Source organism: Acanthochromis polyacanthus, chromosome 22 (genome assembly GCF_021347895.1).
Source record: "Acanthochromis polyacanthus isolate Apoly-LR-REF ecotype Palm Island chromosome 22, KAUST_Apoly_ChrSc, whole genome shotgun sequence".
Lineage (NCBI taxonomy): Eukaryota > Metazoa > Chordata > Actinopteri > Pomacentridae > Acanthochromis > Acanthochromis polyacanthus.
This window is the reverse complement of record NC_067134.1, coordinates 4,723,851-4,748,886: the sequence shown is the minus strand read 5'-3', so window position 1 is coordinate 4,748,886 and position 25,036 is coordinate 4,723,851. Positions and strand designations below refer to the sequence as shown.

The 25,036-nt window shown below is 39.4% G+C and overlaps 3 protein-coding genes across 49 annotated transcripts in view; 1 reads left to right on the top strand and 2 right to left on the bottom strand.

Annotated features, from left to right (window-relative positions):
• LOC110972485 (zinc finger protein OZF-like) overlaps nucleotides 1-25,036 on the bottom strand; it is a 657,596-nt gene that overhangs the window by 528,018 nt on the left and 104,542 nt on the right. The window lies entirely within an intron of this gene.
• The window catches only part of LOC127531946 (gastrula zinc finger protein XlCGF26.1-like), a 217,991-nt gene that overhangs the window by 118,021 nt on the left and 74,934 nt on the right, over nucleotides 1-25,036 (top strand). For 11 of the 43 annotated variants that reach the window (XR_007939157.1, XR_007939158.1, XM_051942527.1 and 8 more), the window contains one exon: nucleotides 8,980-9,063. The exons of 14 other annotated variants lie outside the window; for them this stretch is intronic. Coding sequence is in view for 18 of the 29 variants with exons in the window: in XM_051942527.1 (XP_051798487.1) it covers nucleotides 9,004-9,063 (60 nt within the window). In the remaining 11 variants the exon portion in view is untranslated. Of the gene's footprint in view, nucleotides 1-785; nucleotides 7,689-8,308; nucleotides 8,458-8,979; nucleotides 9,064-14,508; nucleotides 15,877-16,241; nucleotides 19,907-25,036 lie in introns of those variants that run through there. 18 more of the 43 variants (XM_051942526.1, XM_051942523.1, XM_051942525.1 and 15 more) reach the window with 13 other exon arrangements.
• Nucleotides 1-25,036, bottom strand: part of LOC127532011 (zinc finger protein 615-like) — a 190,934-nt gene that overhangs the window by 122,077 nt on the left and 43,821 nt on the right. The gene's annotated exons all lie outside the window — the stretch shown is intronic.

Genomic DNA, 25,036 nt, shown 5'->3' with positions numbered 1-25,036 from the left:
ACTTCCACAGTGCACTCATTATTGAAACTTGGGCACCTGTGTCCCATAGTGCTTGAGTTTTACACTTGTTCATTTTACACCAAACTAGACACTTTTTGCCTACTAGCTGTGCAACTCTTTTGCGTTTTGTACAAGGGTTAAACCTGCTGTACTGTTCATCTCTAGTTTTGGCATTTAACATTTCAGTATTTTGTAACACTTTTTGCTTGTTTTGGCTTAACTCTGTTTGTGGGACATTGGATGCTTTGGGGATTCTGCCATTTTGGGACTTTGGTTTTGGAGCTGCGGCTTGTCCCACAGTCACAGCCTCCGCCAGTTTCCCTGCTTCTGATTCCCTCCTACTCTACATCCTTTTGCCCAGTGAGAATCACTACCACATTTGAAACAATGGTTACAGTCCTTGTTCTCTTGTTGACATGCCGAACATTGTCTTTTCTGCCTCTGAATTGGCTTTTTGTATGTTTTATTTGGCTTGTCACCATCATGTTTAATGTCACGTTGAACAGTCTGCACAAGTGAAGCTACCTGACCTGTAAGCTCTCTGATTGCAGAATTACTTTCTTCTAGTTTAGAAAATAATGAGTTGTCTTTGGTGGGTTTGTTTGATTTCGCTACAGGTTGGCTAATACAGGAGTCATTCACTGTATCAGTCTGTTCAACTGCATTTAGTCCTGCTCTAAAAGCTGACTTATTTGCTTTTGTTTTAAGAGCTCTCTCACTTTCATTGTATTGTGCAGTTTGCATTTTCATTAACAGTAGCTCATCACTACTATTTTGATCCTGTAAATAAATCCTCATTTCTGCTCTCACATTGTCATTTAACAGTCCTGTCATAATTGACTGAAAACATTGACTTCGAACAAGCTCTTTGTTGTATTTCAGGCTAGACTGAGTACGTTCTGATGCAAAAAGGATTTTCTGACGTAAATCCAGCACTCTAATCAGAAACTCAAGAGGTGTCTCATTTGCTGCCTGTGTTGCTTTGGTAAGCTGTTGATATAACACAGTTGCATCTGTCTCAGCATAATGAGCTCTTAGTACTTGTCTCAGGTTGGTCAAAGTGAGGTCTGCTTTTCCTTCTAAATAGCTCCTTAGCTTCAGTCCAGGGCTTATGGCACGAACCACAGCCTCCACTATCTCAGTTTCAGGGTAGCCCATTCTCAAGCCACTTTCAATCTGGTGCTCCAAACTACTGAAACTCAAGGTCTCTCTAGATGTTGATTCACTCACGTGACCATTAATCCTGAAATCTTTGCGGAATCCAACTGAAGAAGCATTACAGCAGCTGTTGTTATTGATAGAGTCTCTCCCTCTGCGCTGAGTCCCGCTGTCTCGCATCGTCCTGGGGGCCTCGTGGTGCTGCTCCAGCGACGCCTCCGCCGCTGTAGGTCGGTCCTCATCCGGCGCCTGGTCCGCTGTGGCGAGCTGCTCCGTGCGTGCAGTCTCCGGGGTCGCCTGGGCTGCTGTTCCTGCACCGACAGCTGATGACCGTGCCAATATCAGCGCGTCCAGCACATCATTTAACTCCAATAGCACAGACATGCCCTCGTCTTCACTTTGTAAAAGCTCATCTCCATCACAAAATTCAATTATGAGCTTAACAAGAGCTCTGCGACTTTTACTCTTGATATTTTCATTGTCTTTTGCAGTGATATTACAAAGTTCACATACTCTTAGCAGTTCTTGTACATATAGTCCGCATATTTTCTGCTCCAGTTGCAACATAAACTCTTCACGGTGCTCAGACATGCTTGCAGAATGTCCTTTCCCAATGAATATGACCAAAAAAAAACAACACGGTTTGTGTCGCACTAGCTAGGCTTATGTTATAGCTTAGCCGTTAGCCTCTCGCTCTGGCACACTTTTTACCGTCTTTTTGTTGCTTTATTTTCAGTCTCTCTCTCCATGAGGTAATCCAAAAAATACATCTCGGTGGGACCTCCAAATGTTACACCACTTCAGAACCACTTGGTGTAGAAAAAAACGAGTCTATTCTTGATTTCCTCAAAAGGTTTATTGCAGCATATTTCTCCTGTTGCATTTTTCAGCGCGGCTAAAGCATGAGCACATTTAATCAAAAAAAAAAGGAACAGCCTTGACCAATCACTGGTCTTCAGAGAAAACAACCTGTTGGGTGTGGCTGCCACCTAGTGGTGCAGATGTATAATTACATCATGTAGCCCACCTATCCTTATGTTATATAGGAAAGGGCCCTGAGTTCTTTTAGTTATAATCTCGTATGAACAGTCTTACCTGACTCTCTTGGATCTATGTAGCAAACACTTCAATTCCTAAGCTAAACATTCAGTGTAATGTGCATAATAAATTAGTTTATGGACCCTTTAAAGCAATAACTGTAGCAGAAATAGTTAAACTACAACAAATCCCACTTTAATTAAACCCAGATTCATGGGAATGAATGCACATAAACAACAAACACAACCACAACTCAGCTTCACATCAACCCAATGTCATCATAATAATAATGCCAATACCGAAATAATCACAATAACGGTTTTTCTATTTGAAATTGTCTCTTTGGCTAGGGTGTGCACACCATTAATTAGTCTCAAAGCCGGCAATTAGTCCCAAAAAAACAAAACACAAGGCGCAGGCCTGATACGTTGCCCGGGATTCCTCAAAGAAACTCCACAGTTCTTCACTCAATAATGAGCAAACAAAGCAATAAGCATGATACCTCTGTTCAGCGAACTGTCTGCGTCCAGTGACTCCTACCGGTCCTATAACCTCGGTCCATTAGCAGACGGATCGACGACACACTGCAGCTCCAGCGGCGCTCTCCTCGTATTTCCCACGTTGCCAGAGGAACTCTGAGCTTTTCCGGTCACTCAGAGCGCTATCTGGTATCCCTCTCGTGGTCTCCAGGTCGGACACAATCCAGGATAGGCTACGTGGCTAGCTGCGTTAGCTAACTGAAACCACAGTCCGATTGTAATGCTAATTAGCTTAGCCGTTCACTTAGCTAATGAACGAAAGCATGAGTAACAGAACTTCGCTTAGAAATTATCTGTGGCTTACTCAGCGGTCTCGTGGCACTCTCTTCAAAGACTATCTTACTGACAATCTACAGCACCGAAATATGCAGACAAACTCAGCAATATAAACACAAACTCTAGCATTAGCGCTCGCTGCCTGAACACGTGCGTCTGTCTCTCTCTGCCGTCCGCGTCGTTCCCCCCCTGTCTCTCTCGCTGCCTGTACGTCACTTCCGCATTCACAGCTCAAAGATCACAGGTCAAAGAACAAACAGGATCACAACTAAATATTTTGAAAATGAAATAAAATATTCACAATCAAACATTTTAACCATGAATTTAACAATGCAAGTCACAATGAAATGTATGGATTTTAACAACTGTTTAATAAACTATTTATTGTTGACTATTTAATATTTATTTATTCAAATGTACTTCCTATCCCTGATTTTATTAAACCGTATTCCAACACTACTACACAAAGTTTGAAACTTTTAGCCTGGCTTCAATCATAAAATAAACAGTTGAACTTTTAGCATTAAACAATTAATTATAAACGTTTTAGCAATATTTGGACATTGTTTAGCATATCACTTATTCAAGTGCTACATCTACAGATACAGACCCATACCCGTAGCCTGTGGCCTACGGATACGGCACTTTCCCTTACTATAAATATTAATGAGACGTACATGAATATTAATGAGCCGGCTGATGAACGCGCTTTGTGATTGGCTAGTAATCCGACGTACATAAATATTAATGACCGGCTTGGTAATCCGAGTGATGAAAACGCTTCCGTGATTCGAGGTGAATCTGGGTGCCGAGCCTGTCATGTCAGTCATCTGCTGTTCTCTTTTCTATCATGCATAATGTCTTATAAATATCATTATCTGACTTTTTCACGGACAGCGATTTGGGGGTTGAAGTCAGCACTACTATTAAAAATAGCAAAACTTTTTATTCACGTGACCCTGTTCTAATAAAGCACAAACAGCAAACAAAACAAATGGCGGAACTAACAGCCAGCAAACTACAAGTATTTTTTTACCTTCAAAAGTAGCGACAGACTATTACATATTAACAACCTAAACAAAACCCTGACGTATTTTCTACGTCTGTCAACACAGACACTGCACGTCAGTCACTTTAATGTTAGCGGACTCCGTTGAATGGCTAAGTTACATAACCACAAACAAATTTCACAATATCACAGTAAATCGAGTTTGTGTTTTTTTTTTTTAATTCATGCCGAATTAAAGAGCTGCTCCTCACCATTCACGAGTGTTTGTTTCATATTCGACATCCTTAATTTTATCTTGTAAATTAGCGTCTGAAATTAAATGGGAACATTTGCAATGGAGTTCGTCAGCCGCTTCCACCACTGAACGCGGTAAACTAATTAATAGGAGCTGGACTTCAAACAATTTAGACACGGCGTCTAAAAGCGTAAAAACTGCAATGTCTAAAGTGTGAGAGGAGACGGTGTATTTTTGGTGAAATTATACAATGTTCGCCGTCAAAGTGATTCATATAAACTGCCTGTAATGTGCAGCAAATAGTAGTTAACCGGCGCCAACTCTTCAGTGACCTTAACGGGTCCGTACCTCGAGTACAGATGCTACAGGTACGGGTCCGTACCTGCAGCATCAACCTTTTCTTTAAGAACATTCACATAATCCAGAGAAATTCACTGGATTTTGAAGTTGATTTTTTTGTGAATATTCTTAAAGAAACATGTCTAACGTTTCCTTTTTTCCACCAAAAATGTTCAAAACTTTCCCAAAAATGTTAAAATGTGGACATCAGAAGTTTCACTGTGAAAATATTTTTTTTTCCACATTTTCTAACTTTAAAACGGATCAATCTGAGCCTCAGGACGACACGAGGGTGAACTGAAGATCAGATTTTTCTCTCCATACTACAGTCCTGCTCATCTTCTCAGAAATCAGCATTGAATTTCCAGTATTTCTGTCTAAATGTTCTTCCTGTTTCAGGCATTAATGGAACAGTAATTCCACAGGGATCAGTAGTAGGAGCCGCTCACATTTCAGTCTGACAGACACATTTGAACATTTCTAGAGTTGTCAGCCACAGATCTGTTCTTGATTTACAGCTTCCATGAGGCCTGATCCATGAAAACTGTCTGAAATTAGGATCATTATGTCTCCATTTGTGCCAAATGTTTTGATTGTATTTGTGCTCCACATATTTGGTAGGGAGTCTATCCAACCATTGGTCAGGAACACAATTCACTAAAATATGATCAGTTTGTGTTTGCTTCTAAATTCTCTTCTAATAGAGTTTCTTGTTGCTGTCATTTCTCAGTCAGCGTCTTCACTTCTTTCTGCACTTTTCCCACCTGTTCTTCCAGCTCCACTCTTTTCTTCTTGTATTCGGTAACCTCCTCTCTCATCACTGCTACCAGGCTGCACTTTTCCTCCATTTTTCTGCTCAGCTCTTCCATGTGTTTTTCCTGGATATCAAACCTGTTTGTCAGCAGATTGACAGCTTCTAGGATTTTCTTCCAGGTACCAATGAGTAGTTGTCATCCAAACATCCACAAAGGAAGAGAAAATGAGTCTCCTTTCTGTTCAGAGTCCTACACTTCATTTATTTAGACTAAACTTCAGATGAAACAAACTATGAGGGAGCGTTTGAAGATTTCAGGAAAGTGTTGCTGCTCAGAGCTCCATCTTACTGGAAGTCTCTCTGATCCAACTAACAAGTCAGGACTCTCTGGGATTCAATCTGGGAAAAGTCATGTTGTTGATCCACCACTAGATGGCAGCAGAGACTCACACACACACCTCTGTCCCCACAAACATCAACAATCAATAACAATACTGATACAACATCAACAAATAAACCAAGATTAACAATATTTGTGATAGTTTTGAGTCATATTTTTGTAATTTTTCATATTTTTTGCGGTTATGAGGCATATTTCGGTCATTTTTTAAAATCTTTGTGGTAGTTTTATCTCATATTTTTGTCATTTTATACATATTTGTGGTAGTTCTGTCTCATATGTCGGTCATTTTATGCAGATTTCTGGTCGCTTTATCCATTTCTTGGTCATTTTATTCCTTTTTGTGATAGTTTTAATACTAATATTTAAATGAATCTGATTATTCTCCATCATTTCTAACACTGTTGGCTCTAAACCTTCATATTTCAACATGTTAGTTTCTCTCTATGATCAGTAATACTGGAGGGTCTGAACCTCAGAATGCAATACACTGTAAAGAGACTGAAGCTTTTACTTGGATTTTATTTTAGAAATAAGTCTTGCTTTTCCTTTAGAGTGAAACAGAAACTGGTAGAGTCAACTTTTCTTCCGATAATTGATTATGGTGATGTGTTGTATATGAATGCCTCCAGTCAATGCCTCCACATGCTGGATTGTGTGTCTCATGGTACTCTGAGGTTTATTAAAAACTGTGGAGTTTCAACTCATCATTGTGTCTTATACGGTAAAGTAAATTGGCCTTCATTATATGTGCGCCGGCTTGGCCATTGGTATGTGCTGATTTACAAGGCCATTCTTCAGATGACTCCATCTTATTTATCACTCCTTTTAACTCCATCTAATAGGTCCTACAGTCTCCAATCTCAGGACTTTTTACATTTTACTGTTCCTAAGGTCAGAACAGAAATGGGGAAGAAAGCTTTTAGATTTTCTGCTCCAACTACATGGAACACTTTGCAATCAGAGCTCAAACTCCAAAGTTTGGTATCTCTGAATGTTTTTAAGTCTATGATAAACTCCATCACACCCAGGCTTCAGGAGTGCAAATGTCCAATTTAACTGAAGTGTTTGACTAATCCTTTTGAACTCTTTTCACCAAGTTTTTTTAAAATCCAATTGTAAATTGTATGTCATTTGTATTTTTTAACTATATTTGTAACGTGTTGAAACTTTATGTGCTGCCAATCTTGGCCAGGTCTCTCTTGTAAAAGAAATCTTGGATCTCAATGGGACAAACCTGGTTAAATAAAGGTTATGATGATAATAATAATAATAATAATAATAAACTGCTTCATTTCATTTGTCAAACCAATCTGATTTATCTGCAGGAAAAACTGATTTCAAGAAAAAGGACATTTCTAAGTGACCTCAAACTTTTGAACAGTAGTGCATATTTATTTAATGTCATATTTTTTTTAAATTAGACATGCAAGATTATAAGTATATAAGTGTGTATAAGTATATATAAGTTATATTGATGATAGCTCGTGTCCTTGTTCCTCTTTTAGCACACATCACACAGTATTACATTGAATAAGAACATTCAATCATCAAATCCAATCATTTTCATAACAAGCTGCTGTGGAGGCAAAACCTTTTTGTTCTTTGCAATAAATCTTTTCTTAATTTATTCAGAGCTCTGAAGGTACAGGTGACACAGAGTGCAAAGCAGTCTATGTGTCAAGTCAAACTGGAAGGAGCTGAGAACTCAAAGGAGAAGCATTTACGCACAGGTCCTACACTCAGCTGGGGCGGAAACAATCTGCGCCTGCAGGTTTGCCACCGGCGGCATACAAGGGGACACACGCAGCACTGAGGAGGAACTGAGAATGAATGACCGCGTTCAAACAAAGTGTCCGTGAGTTTCTGTTGGAAAAACATCAAGATCTGCGGCAAACTGTGCAGGATTGCCTTCATCTCCAAAATCCGTGTTGCAGCCGGTAAGAGCAGAATTCTGGAGACTGTAAAAGACTGTTTAAGCTGCCGATGTGTGCCACTGCAGTATGTGTTAGCATTAGCATTAGCCACGGAGATCGGCTGTCAACTTTGTCTGTTTACTAATAATTGCCGTGTTTTTTGTAATTATTCAGTTGAAAATAAGATTGCAGGCTAATTGGTGCTAATTAAAGGGTTCCAGCTAAGACCAGTGAATTCATCCTGTTTGTAATGGTGGGTTTTTACGATGCCCTTTATTTATTTATTGGATCTGGAAAGGATTGCACTTTAAAAGCACTTTATGCACTTTAAATAATTTTAAAACCATGAAGTAAAAAGTATAAAATGGTTAAAATTTTTTGATATAAATGCGCAGAGTAATGTGTTAAACTGTGATTCAAAATCAACTCTTTAAACTGCAGATAAATTCATGTGTGGTATAGTATTGGGTTGAATATTGTTCATGCCATGATTTGTCACTTCAGTTTATGTGGTGTTGAGGTTGACAAACATAAACTGAGTGGAGTAGCATTTTCCAATGTGGTGAAAATGTCCATGAGGAATGGTTGTTACTATTTGCTGAATGCAGTAATGCGAACATTGTCCTTTTGTGTTCTGTTTAAAGGTTTTTCACCTTAATCTATCAACTAAACGTATGGACTTATGGAAGTTGTCACCTCTGTATCTCATGAATTTGCGACCACTGCAAAATGAAAGAGGGAAAAGAAAGAAAGCAACTGTCTGATTGATGAGTGGAGTCCTGCTCAAACCCTGGTAGATGAAACATCCTTTTTCAAGTGGGGAAACTGCAGAAACTCTGAGAAAAATCATGAATGAGAATCACCTGTCATTGAAAGTGGGAGGACACTTGACATTATGGGAGAGTGCAAAGAACAGAGAGTGAGAGCTGCCTTTAAACAGAACACTGAACAGTAAAATACATTCACGAACTTACAGCATAAGCAGGGCAGCTCAAATTAAATTTCATTGTATATGAAAGTGTGCAATGACAAAGTTCTTATCATTCTCAGTTTTCTACCAGCAGTCCTGTCTTGAATCACCTGCAGTAGAATCTTTATATTCTCTTTATTCTCTTTTTCCATGTCTGTTTTCTGTGTATGTTCCTTATTTTTAACAGTTTAAGTTCATTTGTATCAGTTTTAGGTGAAATTGAAAAGAGCTAAAAGTGAACTATTGAGTTGAAATGTGTCCTCTGTGTTGGCTGATGAACATATGGGACACTCTGACACTTGTGTCTAGAGTGGTATCCTAATGAAGATGTGTTTGATGTGACAGGTGATTGGCAGGAGGAGCAGAGAAATGTTGACAGCCATTTTTTCTGAGCTCAACAACGGAGGAAACATGGATTCTTCACAAAAAGTGAGAAACATACCACTGTAACATGATTATCATTCATTTGTCCTTTAAAATGTCTAAAGTTGCTCCAGTTGGTTAGATGGGCCGACCAAAGCCAGGTGACGCTGGCTGGAGAGATGTAGCTCTGCAGAAGCAGCTGTACTGAGGATATAATGGTGGACTGCTAGGAAGCTGCTTGTTTTTTGTTTGAGGCTGACTAGCTGCTGATCATACTTTATGAAAATGTCTTACATGGTGATGAAGATAAGTAACGGAAGAAAAGTCTTGTTTTTCAAGCAAGTTGTTGAGGAAGGTAAAGAGCAGCATTTTCTTTGGTAGAGAATAATACTTTTGAGCATTGTGAGTTTACCAGCCTTTTCCTTCTCAAGAAAATCAGACAGTTGAACCCAGAAGTTTACTTACACTGTATAAATGACACATAACCCTTTTTTTAATTTACACGATCTGACATTAAATCTGGCAATGCTTCTCCTGTTTTATGTCAGTTAAGATGACCAAAATTATCTTTAAATGCCAAAATAACGAAAGAGAGATTTTTTTAGAGAATTTTTATTACTTTCTTCACAATCAGAAGTTTGCATACACTAAGATTGCTATGCCTTCAAGATAATGATGTCCTGGCTTTGAAATCTTTTGATAGATTAACATGTATTTTCAGGCCCACCTCAAACACACTGCTTCCTTGTGTGACAACATTAGAAAATCTAAAGAAATCAGCCAAGACATCAGGAAGACATTTGTGGGCCTCCACAGGTGTGGTTCATCCTTGGGTGCAATTTCCAGATTGCTGTGGTTTGACATTTATCTGTCCAAACAATTACATGCACGGATCAACACCATGGGAATGTCAAGCCATCCTACTGCTCAAGATGGAGATTGGTTAAGGTTAGAATTGTTTTGGAGGGAAATGTGCTCATCAACCCCAGAACAAAAGCAAATGACCTTGTGAAGATGCTGGCTGAGGATGGCCTGAGTACACCATCCCAACTGTGAAGCATGGGGGTGGCAGCACCATGTTGTGGGAGTGTTTTGCTGCAGGAGGGACTGGTGCACTTCACAAAATAGATGGCATCAAGAGGATAGAACATTATGTGGAAATATTGAAGCAACATCAGCCAGCAAATGAAAGCTTGGGCTCAAGTGGGTCTTCCAAATGGACAAGGACAGCGCTGGTGCAAATCTGACACTGTCCTGGAGAAACTGCACTACTGACTTAGAACTGCTTTCTGTTTCACTGTGCCCTCCATATCTGCCTCAGGAATTTCCCCAGATATTTGAGAAACTTGTCTGTATCCGCCCAAAGGTCAGTAAAGTAAATGCCTGTGGGCTTATCCATCAGGTCATCCAGAGACCACTGCACTCTAAAACACACACTGAGAGACCTCCATCAGTACACCACATGTCCCACTAGATGAGACAAAATCTTTGATCTGTTACAACAATGTGAAAGGTGCTTCTCCTCTGGGTTCCTCTGACCACAACTGCATCCTCCTTATCCCTGTCTACCACTGTACTGAAGCAAGGCAAAGTGCAGAACATTAGAGTGAAAGTTTGTCACACTCTGCAGGGATGTCTGGAGGTTACTGACTGGGACGTGTTTAAGGAATCCTCAGCTGATATTGATGAACTGACTGATGTTGTGAGCAGCTGGGTCACAGACTGTGAAACCAGTGTTATTCCTGAAAAAACTGTTAAACTATATCCAAACACTAAGCCATGGCTTTCTAAGAATCTTAAACACCTACCGTACAGTCGGGATGGGCATTCGATTAAATTGTCTTAATCGATCGTTGGGAGAATTAACGATCGGTTTTCCAGTAGTCGTTAATATTTTTATATTTAAATTAGCTGTTAATAGGCTACAATCTAAGTGAAATGAAAATAAAACAGTGTGTTTTCCTCATCGAGAAATTAATCACACAATGATATTTATTACACGTCTGAGCAAGACCGAGTGGCGAAAGAGGGCGAGAGAGCTTCTAGCTGCCCAACAATGGATAAAGCTTATTAACAAAGCTTGATAATAATATGATAAGATAATCCTTTATTACTCCCCTTGTCCGGGGAAATTTCCCATGTTACAGCAGCATGTATCATACAGTAGAGCAACAATATAATGATAATCATAATAACAATCACAATATTTTCAGGAGTGTAGGATGGAAAAAAGTGGCTTATATAATGATGTGAGGTACAAGAAGACTCAAATAGTACAAGAACTGTGCAGATTATGTGATAAAGGATGATGTGATAGAGTCCAGTTTTGTTTTAACATCAGCCAGTGATGCTGATGTTATAAAGTCTCATAGCAGAAGGAATGAATGACTTGAGATAGCGCTCCATCTTGCAGGTTGGGTGTGTCAGTCTCCTGCTGAAAAACCTCTTGTGAGACTCCACAGTGTCATGCAGTGGGTGAGAGGGATTGTCCATGATGGATGTGAGCTTTGACAACATTCTCCTCTCACCCACCTCCTCTATGGAGTCCAGGGAACAATCCAGCACAGAACTGGCCCTCCTGACCAGTCTGTTCAGTCTCTTTCTGTCCCTTTCAGACCTCCCTGCTCCCAAGCAGACCACTGCATAGACAATAACAGATGCTACCACAGAGTCATAGAATGTCCGGAGCAGAGTCCTGCACACTCCAAAGAACCTCAGTCTCCTCAGCAGGTGGAGACAGCTTTGGCCCTTCTTGTACAGGACCTCTGTGTTGTGTGACCAGTCCATTTATATCATACAAAAACAGTAACTCACATATAACTTCAGCACCAGTCTACTGATTTTTGTTGCGAAAGATGAGCATGTTTACATGCTCTGGGGTCAGACGTGACCGTCAGTCCAGCTGCTGAAAACACCCACTCTGAGGGGACCGATGTTGCCATAATGCACAGGTACCTCTGTGCTAATTTAGCAAGCCTGGGGAACCTTGTTTCGTTCACTTTCCACCAGTCTGTAGGGGTTCAATCCAGGGGTGGGGAAGGCTCCCTCAGAAAGTTCTTAAGTTCTGCGTCAATGCCAGACTCGTATGGAGTGGAATAGTGCTCCCCTTCGGAGTTGTGCCATAGCAGAGACCTGGGACTTTGAGGCCGCAATGCCAGAGTTTGCGCTCCCCTCGTCCGCGTCTGACAACTCGGGATCCTCGTCTTCCCCAGTCTGTGGGATAACTGCCCTACTGGTCTCCACTGCCTCTCCCAGTTCAATCAGTTTCGCATTAGCAGCCATTTTCTGTGCTGATGTAAGAAAACTGAGGTGCTTGTGACGAGGGTCCAGCATTGATGCGATCGTGAGGGCGGATAACACAAACTCATCAGACTGAACCTGTAAATATATGATTGAGGAATAATAATTTTTAAAAAAAAGCTTTGTCATAGTAGACAACACAGCAACACCTAGGCAAGTATGCATGTAATTTGACTATTTGATATCGTTTAAACAACAATAATAAAAAAGTTTAGCATACATTCATTCGCTTGATGGGGGAGGACCGCACTTTTTCTTTGAATTCAGCGAGTCTGGGACCATCCTGTTCACTCTGCATGAGGTGGATGTTGATGAGGCCGAAGGTAACGGGATAAATGTTCGAGATGGAGACGTCTTTCTCTGCAGACATAACCGTGGTGGCACATTTAAGTGCTGACAGCACCGGCTGTGTGTCCTCCATCATCTGCAAGTACTCATCCTTCAACTCTAGGATCCTGGCATCTTGAAGCTTAGTCAGTGTTCGGTCCGACAGCACAGCAGCAACAGCCCACCGCTGTTCCAACAGGCGATCAAACATCTCACACACCGAGTTCTACCGAGTTTTACACGACTGGATAAGCCGGTGAGTTGCGAGGCCCATTTGCTCCTGTTTCTTTAGCAGTGCATTGGTTGCGGCGGTGCTGTGATTGAAATAGCTAATAAGTCTGCTAGCCGCTGATATTACCCGATCTAGATGCGGTGCAAATCCATCATTTATGGCCAGCTGGAGTGTGTGTGCAAAACAGGCAACGGAAATCCAGCTCACTCTGGTAGGACTGTTGGCAGCAACAATATTGGCCGCGTTGTCATGAACACATGCAATAACTCGGTCTTCAAGTCCCCAATGCTTAACAGCTTCATTAATTTTCTCACCGAGGTGGTCAGCCGTATGCCGGCCTGGCAGGGTTTCTGTAAGTAGGACCGCTGAGTTAATCTGCCAGTCATCCCTAATGTAGTGGCAGGTGATGGTGATGTAGCTCTCAGCTGTTAAAGCAGTCCAGCAGTCTGTCAGTGCAACCGTGTCAGGTGTGCTCAACTTTTCGAAGAGCTCTTGCTTCCATTCTTCGTAGTGATTCTCTATCAGCCTGGTGATGGTACGTCGTGATGGAATGTGATATGCTGGATCCAATAAGTTTACCAGTTTTCGAAAACCTTCGCCATCAACAGTACTCGGGAGTAGCATATCTATCTCAATGAACTTGCAGATCCCTTGAGTAATTTTCTCTGCTCATTGTGCATCACAGTTCCTCCGTGTCCGTGCTAACACCGAGCTAATGCTAGGTTGAGAGCAGGATGAACTGCCACCTAACAGGCTTGGATGCATGGTGTTCAAGTGGTACATCATTTGAGTCGTGGACGGCTTGTACTTATACACAGTTTCGCAGTGCCGGCAGTTAACTAAGTCATTATTTAAGTCAAAATGCTCCCACACCACACTTCGCTGTTACCGCTTCATGATTAGCCTACTTTTCATAGAAAACATGGAAAGTTTAACTTGCTGGAAATTGCTTGTGCTGTCTTTTTTTCAAATAACCTACTGCCCCCGTGTGGTGAATTTTTAAATTGCGGCCACACAGCCAACTTCATTGCATTCCTCAAGATTCACGCTATGCAACAGAACTTGTGTTTGATTATCGATAAGAAATGAACGTCATCGACGAAATTCTTAATGATAAATTAATCAATCGTCAATTCATTTATATATATAGTTTATTGAAAACTTTTACTACGTCTGACTAAATGACCAAGATTGCTGCTGATGTCCCTGTCTATCTTATGTTTTGTTTGATTTTTCTTTAAATGGCTTTTATTTTGCTTGTAATTTTTTTTTACTGTTTTTTTTTACATATTTTAAAACATTTCCTTTAATTGTAGTTATTCCCTTAACTGTTGTTTACTTTTTGTTTCTTTTGTTGTTTGATGGTGAACGCTTGTGTAACTGCTGCACAACAAATTGCCCGGGTCGTTGGGGTCAAATCCAGAATTCAGTGGCAGAAAGCTGAAATCTATCGGCCTGTGAAAATAGTGTTGTGAGAGTGCTGTTGACACATTTCTAGGTTTCTAATGACAAAGCTGGTAGCATGTCTGCAGATTCTTGATCTTGTTTCAGCCTCATGTCCAACTACATGGAACTGAGACTTTTAGGTTCAATTTTTTTCATGATTGCTCTTCCATCACTGCCTCTGTTTTTATCTTTGTCTTTTGCTACAGAAATGTAAACACAGCAATGGAGTGAGATGTCGGACCTCTGAGGAGGATAAGGATGGTTCGGCAACAACAGCAAAAAGAGATGAATCACTCAGTTGTGAGCAATGTGGCAAGACTTTTATCACAGCAACAAAGCAAAGAATTCACAAATGTATTCACACTGTGGACAAACCATTCGGCTGTGATCAGTGTGGAAAGGCTTTTACTCACAAGAGTACGTTAAGAAGTCATCAACTCATTCACAGTGGAGTTAAACCATTCAGCTGTGATCAGTGTGGAAAGGCTTTTACTCAGAAGAGTACTCTAGCAAGTCATCAACTCATTCACAGTGGAGTGAAACCATTCAGCTGTGATCAGTGTGGAAAGGCTTTTACTCACAAGAGTACGTTAAGAAGTCATCAGCTCATTCACAGTGGAGTTAAACCATTCAGCTGTAATCAGTGTGGAAAGGCTTTTACTCAGAAGAGTGATCTAGCAAAACATCAACTCATTCACAGTGGAGTGAAATTGTTCGGGTGTGATCAGTGTGGAAAGGCTTTTACTCACAAGAGTCATCTAACAAGTCATCAGCTCATTCACAGTGGAGTTAAAAAATTCAACTGTGATAAGTGTGGAAAGGCTTTTACTCACAAGAGTACGTTAAGACGTCATCAACTCATTCACGGTGAAGTTAAGCCATTCAGCTGTGGTCACTGTGGAAAGGCTTTTACTCACAAGAGTACGTTAAGAAGTCATCAACTGATTCACGGTGAAGTGAAATTGTTCGGCTGTGATCAGTGTGGAAAGGCTTTTACTCACAAGAGTACGTTAAGAAGTCATCAACTCATTCACAGTGGAGTTAAACCATTCAACTGTGATCAGTGTGGAAAGGCTTTTACTCACAAGAGTACGTTAAGAAATCATCAACTCATTCACAGTGAAGTTAAGCCATTCAACTGTGATCAGTGTGTGAAAACCTTTACTCAACATGAACAGTTGTTGATTCATCAATGCCCCCTTTCTGGTAGAAAGCGGTACCACTGTGACTCCTGTGAAAAAACTTTCAGCTCCCAACAGAGCTTAAAATGTCACCAACGCATCCACACTGGACATGATGTTTACGCATGTGATTACTGTGGCAAACCTTTTGTACGATACTCACATTTAAAAGCTCATGAAGTGACCCACACTGGGGTTAAACCATACATTTGTGACCAGTGTGGGAAGCGCTACTGCACCACTGCATACCTCAAAGTTCACCAACGTGTCCACACTGGGGAGAGACCATACAGATGTGACGAGTGTAAGAAGATTTTTACAAATTTGAGTTCCCTGAAACAACACCAGCAGATCCACACCAGAAAGAAAGCATTCAATCAGTGTCACAATGAGGTATGTAAAGACTGGTCTCAGTCACAGTGTACACACAATGATGTATTGGATAATTTTGGATATTGCTGCAAAATTGTTTCAAAACTGTTTTGAACAACTGTCCTCACTTGAATTCTGTTAACACATTATCAGCTATCGTTCAGTCTAACCTGTATTCGTTTTGACACAGAAATCTGGTCCAGGTTAATCTGGGGATGTAGGTTAGATTAGGAATTGTGATGTAATCGGACAACTGAATGTTAAATTCCAACAGGTAAAAGTGTCTTCAGATGTCATTTGGGGTGCTCTCTATCTCAGGCAAGGCATCAGTTCTTCAATGCTGCAGGAAACACTGACGTTCTGTGTTTGTGTGTTTGTTTTCCAAGCAGAACGGAACAGATGGACAAAACTCTCAGACTTGTCAGCACTCTGCCAATGATGAACAGTGCTGCTTTGACCAGTCTGGACCAACGTCCAACCAACAGGGAACCCTACAACGACACCAGCGTTTGCACGCTGGACACAGACTGAACCCCTGCCAAGAAGATTTCTCCATGCAGGGTTCAATAAAAGTTAATGAAGGAGATTACTGGCCTTAGGATTCATATCTAGCCATCCATCCATCCATCCATCCATCCATCCATCCATCCATCCATCCATCCATCTTTCCAAATTGAAAGTTTGAAAATGTGGGAAAATATCTATTTTCAGTGAAACTTCTGATGTCCACGTTTTCAACATTTTTGGGAAATTTTTAGGTGGAAATAAAAAGTTAAAAATATTTCTAAAGAACGTTCACAAAAAAATCTATCAAAATCCAGTGAAATTCACTGGATTTTGGTTGATTTTTATGTGAATTTTCTTAAAGAAAATATTAGAAGTTTTACTGAAATGTATGTAATCACTTTAGATATTTTTAGGATTTTTTTTGAAGATTTTTACTCATTTTTTGGAAATATTGGAAATATTACAATTTTCTTGCCAAATTTGGGGGATTTTTTGAAAAGAAAACTTTTAAGAAATTACTGTAATTTTCTTCCTGGAGGTTTTGAAAATCTTCAGAAATTTGGGGAATTTTTTTGGCTGAATTTTTTGATTATTTTATTTTTATACAAGGAAACAATGTTTTTTGGTGCCTGTAAATGAGGACAACAGGAGAGTTAACACAATAAAAGCCAACATTATTAAGGTTTCTTTTATGAAATGCTTTTCATCAACAAGTACACAAAATAGATTAAAAATATAATCTAACATATTTACTGATTAAAAACTTTGAATTTCTTCTTTATGTTGTTCTTATGCATAAGTCACTATTTCAAACTGGCTCATGTTACTTCCATGTGATCTGCCATTAAAACGGCCACATTCTACCATAAACACTGTAAATAATAACACACCTGCTCAAAGTTAAAGGCCAACATACGACCCAAACATGACATGGATTTGGTGCCACTTTGAACTAAGATGATCTCTTCTGTTAAACAAACCGTTGATTGTGAATTTTTTTTCCAGATATGAAGCTGCTCCTTCCAGGTCCACAGACGGTAAACAAAACAAAGCTCTCTGTAAAAACCCTCAGAATGTTGAATAGAATAAATGTGGACAGTTTCATGACTGGAAGAGAAGATTTCTGGATCAGTTTGTGTCTCATTTGTGTCTTTGTGTTTTGTTTTGGTCAGTTTACGTCTTTCTGTCTGGTTTTATACATCTTTTCGTGTTTTTCTTTGTTCCATTTTGGTCTTTTTTTGTCGTAATTTTGGTTATTTTGCATCAAGTTTTGGTCATTTATGTGTCCAGTTCAGGTAATGTTACATCTCTTTATGTTGTTTTTTTGTACCATTTTGGTCATTTTATGATTCATTCCATGTGTCTGTAAAGTTGTTTTTGTTTAAAATTGTTCATGTTGCTCATATTAGTCATTTCATGTCAGTTTGTCCATTCTGTGACTCACTGGTCATTTCTCTCATTTTTCATGTTTTTTTGCTCTGTTTTGCTCATTTTATCTCTCATTTTAGTCATTTTGCACCAGTTTAAGATTGCTTTTTTCATTTTGTACATTTTGTGTCTCATTTTCGTCATTTTGTTGCTAATTTATGTGTCTGGTTTTGGTCATTTTTGTCTGTCATTTTTGCTTAATTGTCATCACATTTTGGCCACTTTTGGTCTTTTTTTTAATGTCCATTTTGTAATTTTATGGTATTTTTCTGTCTTGGTCGGATGTTTTATGTTCCATTTTGGTCATTTTGTGTCCCATTTGAACTGTCCCATAACATTGTTGGACCGTTCATTTGACTCTGTTTTGGTCTTTTCCTCACCACTGAAAAATTTTGTCCATTTTTGTCTCATTTTGGTCATTTTATAGATTAGATTAGATCCAACCTCACTGTCATTGCACAGAGTACAAGTACTAAGACAGTAAATGCATTTTTAAAAGTCCATTGTGATGTCAGAGAGACGAACTAACAACTGTTACCACATTCCATATTCTGAAGAAAAACATGGAAACACTTGAGAAAGTCAGTTTAACACACAAACCTTGGAGATATTGGAGAGTTGTGGTGAAACTTGTGAAGACATTGTGAGCAAAGACTGTGACAGAAAAATGAAGCCTCCTCAGCCAGATAGGAAACATTCCGGTAAGACAGAAGTCCAGACAACGAGCTGCAACTCAGCTCCAGATATCAAACTACACACTGACAAGTGAGACTGAAGTTTTCACAACACTGACAAGCTAACATTTGCTCATTTTGTGGCTTATTTTGATCAGTTTGCATCCTTAGGGTTGTTAGTGGATAAAATGTCATTTTTCATCTCTTCCTGTTGTTTTTGTTCCATTTTGGTGACTTAAAGGCTGTTTTTGTTGAATTTTGTCATTTTGTGTCTCATTTAGGCTCATTTTCATCATTTTGTCTCGAACCTTGGTCACTTTTTGTCTTTAGGATTGTTTTTACTCCTCATTTTTCATGCTTTTAAAGTTTTTTGTTCCATTGTGAACATTTTGTGTCTCATTTAGATCATTTTTGGATCATTTTGGACATTTTGTATCTGTTTAAGGTTTTTCTGTTTCATTTTATGTCTCATTTTGTGCATTTCAGTATGTTGTTAGGGGGAGAAGTGTCATAAATCAGACTGTAAATGATATATGAACAAACCTTTCTGTAAAAACTTTTAGAATGTTGAATAGAATAAATGTGGACTGACTAGGTAACCTTACAGAACCTTTACTGTTGTGATGTACGCATTAACCTGACTTTATACACTCCAAGAAAAAATATATATCTAACCATTGTGATAGGGATAAATAGAAGTTCGTCTAACTCTCACTAACACCCACACTGTACATTTCTGCACAATGCACACAGACTTACAGGAAATCCGCCCAAAATCTATACAGAGCTAATGAACCTTTACTGTGAGCATTTAATTCAAGTTTATCTTAGTTCCAGACTACTTGCTCCATTACCAAGTTAGTAATCTCTTGGTTTCACAGGGTGATCAAACTCTTCTGTAAACATCTCCATTTCATAGAGATCAAAACCTTCAAAGCATTCCCATTTTCATAGTAATAAAAACCTGAACCACATTAATCTCCTCTGGTAACCAAAGCCCTCATTGCTCACAGTGAGATGCTGCCCCCATGTGGTTACTTCAAAACACAATCAAACAATCCTCTTTATTGCAATGAGACTCTCCTGTGACTCAGTTGCTACTAAACCAGGATTATAAAACACAAGTATTTATAATAATCATCTCATCACTTTACAGTGAGGCACTCTTATGATTTTTACACTGTTTCAAAATTTAAAGAAGATTTAAAAAAAAATAGGCGTTTGGGTAGTTCACACACATTCATCAGGTTCTAGCATTATTTGATTCTAAATCACAGGTTATAATATCATACTGTGTTCCCTTATTTTGCTGTCACTCTGCCAGAGCCCCATTCTTATGGCTGATTCATGGATCTCATACCTGTATGATTCTTGACAGACTTTTAATGTATTTTTTATAATCCTGTTAAATGTTGAGTAAAATAAAGCAGATGAAAAACAAACAGATGATATAATGTGTGTTTGTAATGAAGAACTCAGAGTCAGGATTTTTAGTTCTCATTTCATCACTAGAACCGGACTTAAAGACTCAAATCAGGATCAAGTGTGGCTGCACAAAAAGCTGATTTTCACTGGACAATAATGTGTGAAAGTCTGTCAGCAGTTTGGAGATTCACTGCTTCCTCTCTCATTTCACACTTTGAGCAGCTCAAATGCTTTTAGTTCAAGTGAGCGTCAGAGGAACACCACATCCTGATTTTCACTCTCATGGGTAAATACCTGGGTCACCTTTTTAAGGTGGGTGACTTGACTTTAGGGGACAGCCTGTAGGTCCTTCCACCTTCTAGAACGAGGTTCTGGGCAAACTTCAGTGTTTTTAACACTATAAAAATGAACGTTTTACCCAAATTTATTTACCTATTTCAATGTCTACCTATAAATGTTCCTAAACGCTTCTTCAAATAGCTTAACAAGATTATGACTCCTTTCATATGGCAAAAGAGAAACCCACGCGTGAGACTTGTTTCTTTGCAGGCTCCATACTCAAGAGGAGGACTTAACCTACTGAATTTCAGGAACTATTATCTGGCATCTCAGTACCGTTCAATTTGGATCTGGCTACACGCAGAACATAGTGAAGTTAGGTGAGTCCCAATTGAACAACATGAGTTGAGGTCTATTTCTTTGAAAGATGTTCCATTCATAGGCACTAAAAGTTGTCTAGCCACACTCACAAACAACCCAATAATATTGAACACATTCACTGCGTGGCAGGAATCTCACTCATTTTTGAATTCAAGCACCTCAGTTTTTAGAAGGACACCGTTATGGGGTAATCCAAACCTCTCACACCACATTAATGACTTCATACTACAGCCATGGCCATAAGTTTGGACACAAGTACCATGACGCTTGTGAATCTTAGAAAATACCACAAAATTGTCACTTACAATATAAATACCAGTCATAGCCATCAACCAAAATGAAATATATTTCACGGGGTTGTTTTTGTTTCCTTGTTTGTTTGCTTGTTTTTTTTTAAATTTTTATGTTCATCTATGTGTACACTGTATATGTAATCACTGTGCACTACAAACTGAATAAAAACAAATCTTTGAAGAAAACAAAAACAACTTCAGTGTTTTTCTGTGGAAGGCGGGACCAGCATCTGGCCTTTGGTTCTGTGGGGTTTAAGCCTCTGGGGAATTTTGTCCCTGAGCTAGGTTATGTGCAAACCTATTGATTCAATACGTTGAATTTGGTACCCAGATCCACCACACTGAAATCCCACGTTAAATTAGAGGGAACTCCTATTGCATTCTGGCACCAAATTTTCCTAAGTATTGTGTAAAACTTTTTTAGAATTTCTCTGAAAGTCATATTAAAATTGGTCTGATCAAAAATTGAAATTGACACACATAAGAGTTCAGATGCAGTTGACAGTGATGCTATGAGCTGCTGTTTGTCTTCATTGTGTTTTGTTTCTGTGTGTGTGCTGAATGCCTGTTGTTGAGTGAAAGAATTTAGTCATAGGTTGTCATCAGTCCAAATCAGGCCAGACTCATTTTTCAAATGTAAAATCAATAAATAATTCTCATAAAACACAATCTAAATCTAATTCTGATGCATCCCCAGCTAAAATTAAATCTGATGCGTCTCCACTGGTCAGTGTAGCAGGAATTCAGTCATTAGCCAGAGCTAAGAACACAGATGAGAAACTTGAGATCATTGCTCTTCTTCAGGAAGAACTGACTAAGATAAAGAATAAAGAAGATGAATGTGGACTTAACACAGAACCTGACTCAGGATCAGGCTCAGTTTCAGGAGACAGTGATGTAGAGAAAGGACTGAGTCATGATGAGTTGATGAACAGTCTGGGCGTCCTTCACCTGTTTTTCTTCAAAGTGATCAGACAGAGCACCTGTTGGAATATATTTGTCGGGAGTTGTTGTGGGGTAGCAGGCCCGGACTGGCAATCTGGAGAGGCGGGACTTTTCCCGGTGGCCTGCCTCCTTATGGGCCTGCCTGGACAGGCCAGCCAAGGACTGGTAGGCCAATGAAAAAACGTTGATCGGCTTTTTGGCAGACAGGCCAGAGACAGCAGCGCGAGAAGCCTTACAGAGTACACGCCCACCCTCCTGTCACTCACACAAAGCACGTGCTCTGAGCTCTAAATCAGAAGGATAGGGATTGGTCAAAGTGACATTTTTTTTAGAAGAAACGTGCCATGATTGGTTAGTTGCTTTATGGTCCGCCCCTTCATAGCGAGAACGGGTAAGCATGCACTGCAGAGCGGTGATATGAGAGTGAGGCGAGAGAGTGGAAGGAGCGAAGATTATGGAGCACCCTGAGAAAGGTGGCAGCAAAAAACGAGAAAAGGCGAAGAAAAAAGGTGGACATGAGAGGGAGATGTAGAAGAAAAAAAGGTTGCTCGAGGAGGAAGGGGCAAAGTGTTATAAAATAACACGTTTCATCAACCCCCACCCAGGTCCAGCAGTTGAAAATAAATGATGCTGCTACTTCAAGTAAGTTTACAAACGGTCGGTTCTTCTCACAAATGCATCATCAGACTTCAAAGGCCAAAATATAATAAAAAATGTCTGGCCCAAATAAGCTCCACAGGTGTCAGGTGGGTTGTAGGAAGTCTGAAAATGTTTGAGACCCCCTCTTCAGGTAGGATAGGCAGTTGACTATCATTTTTCAGTTATAAAATGAACATTGGTGTTTGCATATACTATTAGCTATGACCAGCTGGCATCTAAATGATTTGCTGACAAAATAGTATATATTTTTTTAATTCCACATGTTATATAAATAATAGGAAAAGGGAAACATTGGAAAAATTGGTGAGGGTGGTGAAGAGATTACAGAAGAGAAAAGTACTGGACTGTATGGAGCTGTCGTTATGGTTGTGTTTAATAGACTTACTGTCTGTTTAGTAGTGTTGTAATTGCTATAACATAACTGTAAAAGGCATATTTTTGGAAGGAAAAAAAAACAAAATTTTGGTGCATTATCCCACGTGACACAACCCTTGCGGTGGCGGAAGTGGCCTGACTGATTGGAAATCTCCTGGCCTGAATTTCTTTCCCAGTCTGGCCCTGTGGGGTAGTCACTTGATGCAAACCAGACAACAGTTCTGAGCATGAGGGATTTTACCACATAACTTTGGATGGGTGATTCAACATGATCTGCAAAGAAATATCTGTTCTACTGGGATTATGGACTGAAGGACTGCTCTTACTGCTGTTTGAGGATTCTAAAAACAACACTGACTGAAGGAACATTACTGAACTCTATCATTTCCAAAGGAATGACACCAGAGTGGATTATAACAAAGTTTTTATTGGCCCAAACAACAAAAAAGGACACAAGCAGATCTAAATCTGGACTGAACTCTCTCTGCTTCCCCCTGGAGGCTCCAAGGCTCGTCGTTCTTCAGGTGATCAGCCGGATGTGGCCACACCGTCTGCTCTCCCCCTCCAAACTACATAATGTGGGTGATTATTACTCTTCTTCTATGAAAGCATAGTAGCAGTTAGGAATCATGACGAGCCACTGAAATATTAACTATTGATTAATTGTCTGATGATTTAATGGCTATTGCTATTTCCCTGCTGAGATATATTTTAATAAAGCATTATCCTGCAATTAAAATCAACAGATTGGAACTTCTATTTTTCCCGATCACAGTGGTTAGATATATATTTTTTCTCAGAGTGTATAAAGTCAGGTTAATGCGTACTTCACAACAGTAAAGGTTCTGTAAGGTTACCTAGTCAGTCCACATTTATTCTATTCAACATTCTGAAAGTTTTTACAGAAAGGTTTGTTCATATATAATTTACAGTCTGATTTATGACACTTTTTCCCCTAAAAACATACTGAAATGCACAAAATGAGACATAAAATGAAACAGAAAAACCTTAAACAGATACAAAATGTCCAAAATGATACAAAAAATGATGTAAATGAGACACAAAATGACCAAATTCAACAAAAACAGCCTTTAAGTCACCAAAATGGAACAAAAACAACAAAAAGAGATGAAAAATGACAACATTTTATCCACTAACAACCCTAAGGAGCAAACTGATCAAAATAAGCCACAAAATGAGCAAATGTTAGCTTGTCAGTGTTGTGAAAATTTCAGTCTAACATGTCAGTGTGTACAGCCATGGCCATAAGTTTGGACACAAGTACCATGACGCTTGTGAATCTTATGAAACATATTTCATTTTGGTTGATGGCTATGACTGGTATTTATATTGTAAGTGACAATTTTGTGGTATTTTTTAAGATTCACAAGCGTCATGGTACTTGTGTCCAAACTTATGGCCATGGCTGTAGTTTGATATCTGGAGCTGAGTTGCAGCTCGTTGTCTGGACTTCTGTCTTACCGGAATGTTTCCTATCTGGCTGAGGAGGCTTCATTTTTCTGTCACAGTCTTTGCTCACAATGTCTTCACAAGTTTCACACTTGAAATCTTCACCACAACTCTCCAATATCTCCAAGGTTTGTGTGTTAAACTGACTTTCTCAAGTGTTTCCATGTTTTTCTTCAGAATATGGAATGTGGTAACAGTTGTTAGTTCTTCTCTCTGACATCACAATGGACTTTTAAAAAATGCATTTACTGTCTTAGTAATTGTACTCTGTGCAATGACAGTAAAGTTGGATCTAATCTAATCTATAAAATGACCAAAATGAGACAAAAATGGACAAAATGTTTCAGTGGTGAGAAAAAGACCCAAACAGAGTCTACTGAACGGTCCAACAATGTTATGGGATAGTTCAAATGGGACACAAAATGACCAACATGGAACATAAAACATCTGACCAAGACAGAAAAATACCATAAAATTCCAAAATGGACATAAAAAAGACCAAAAGTGGCCAAAATGGGACTAAAATTAAGCAAAAATTACAAAAATTACAAAAACCAGGCACAAAAATTAGCAACAAAATGACGAAAAAGAGACACAAAATGTACAAAATGAAAAAAGCAATCTTAAACTGGTGCAAAATGACTGTGGATCAGGTGGTAGAGCGGGTCGTCCAATCATCGAAGGGTCAGCGGTTCGATTCCTGCTCTCGCCTAGTCATGTGCTGTTGTGTCCTTGGGCAAGACA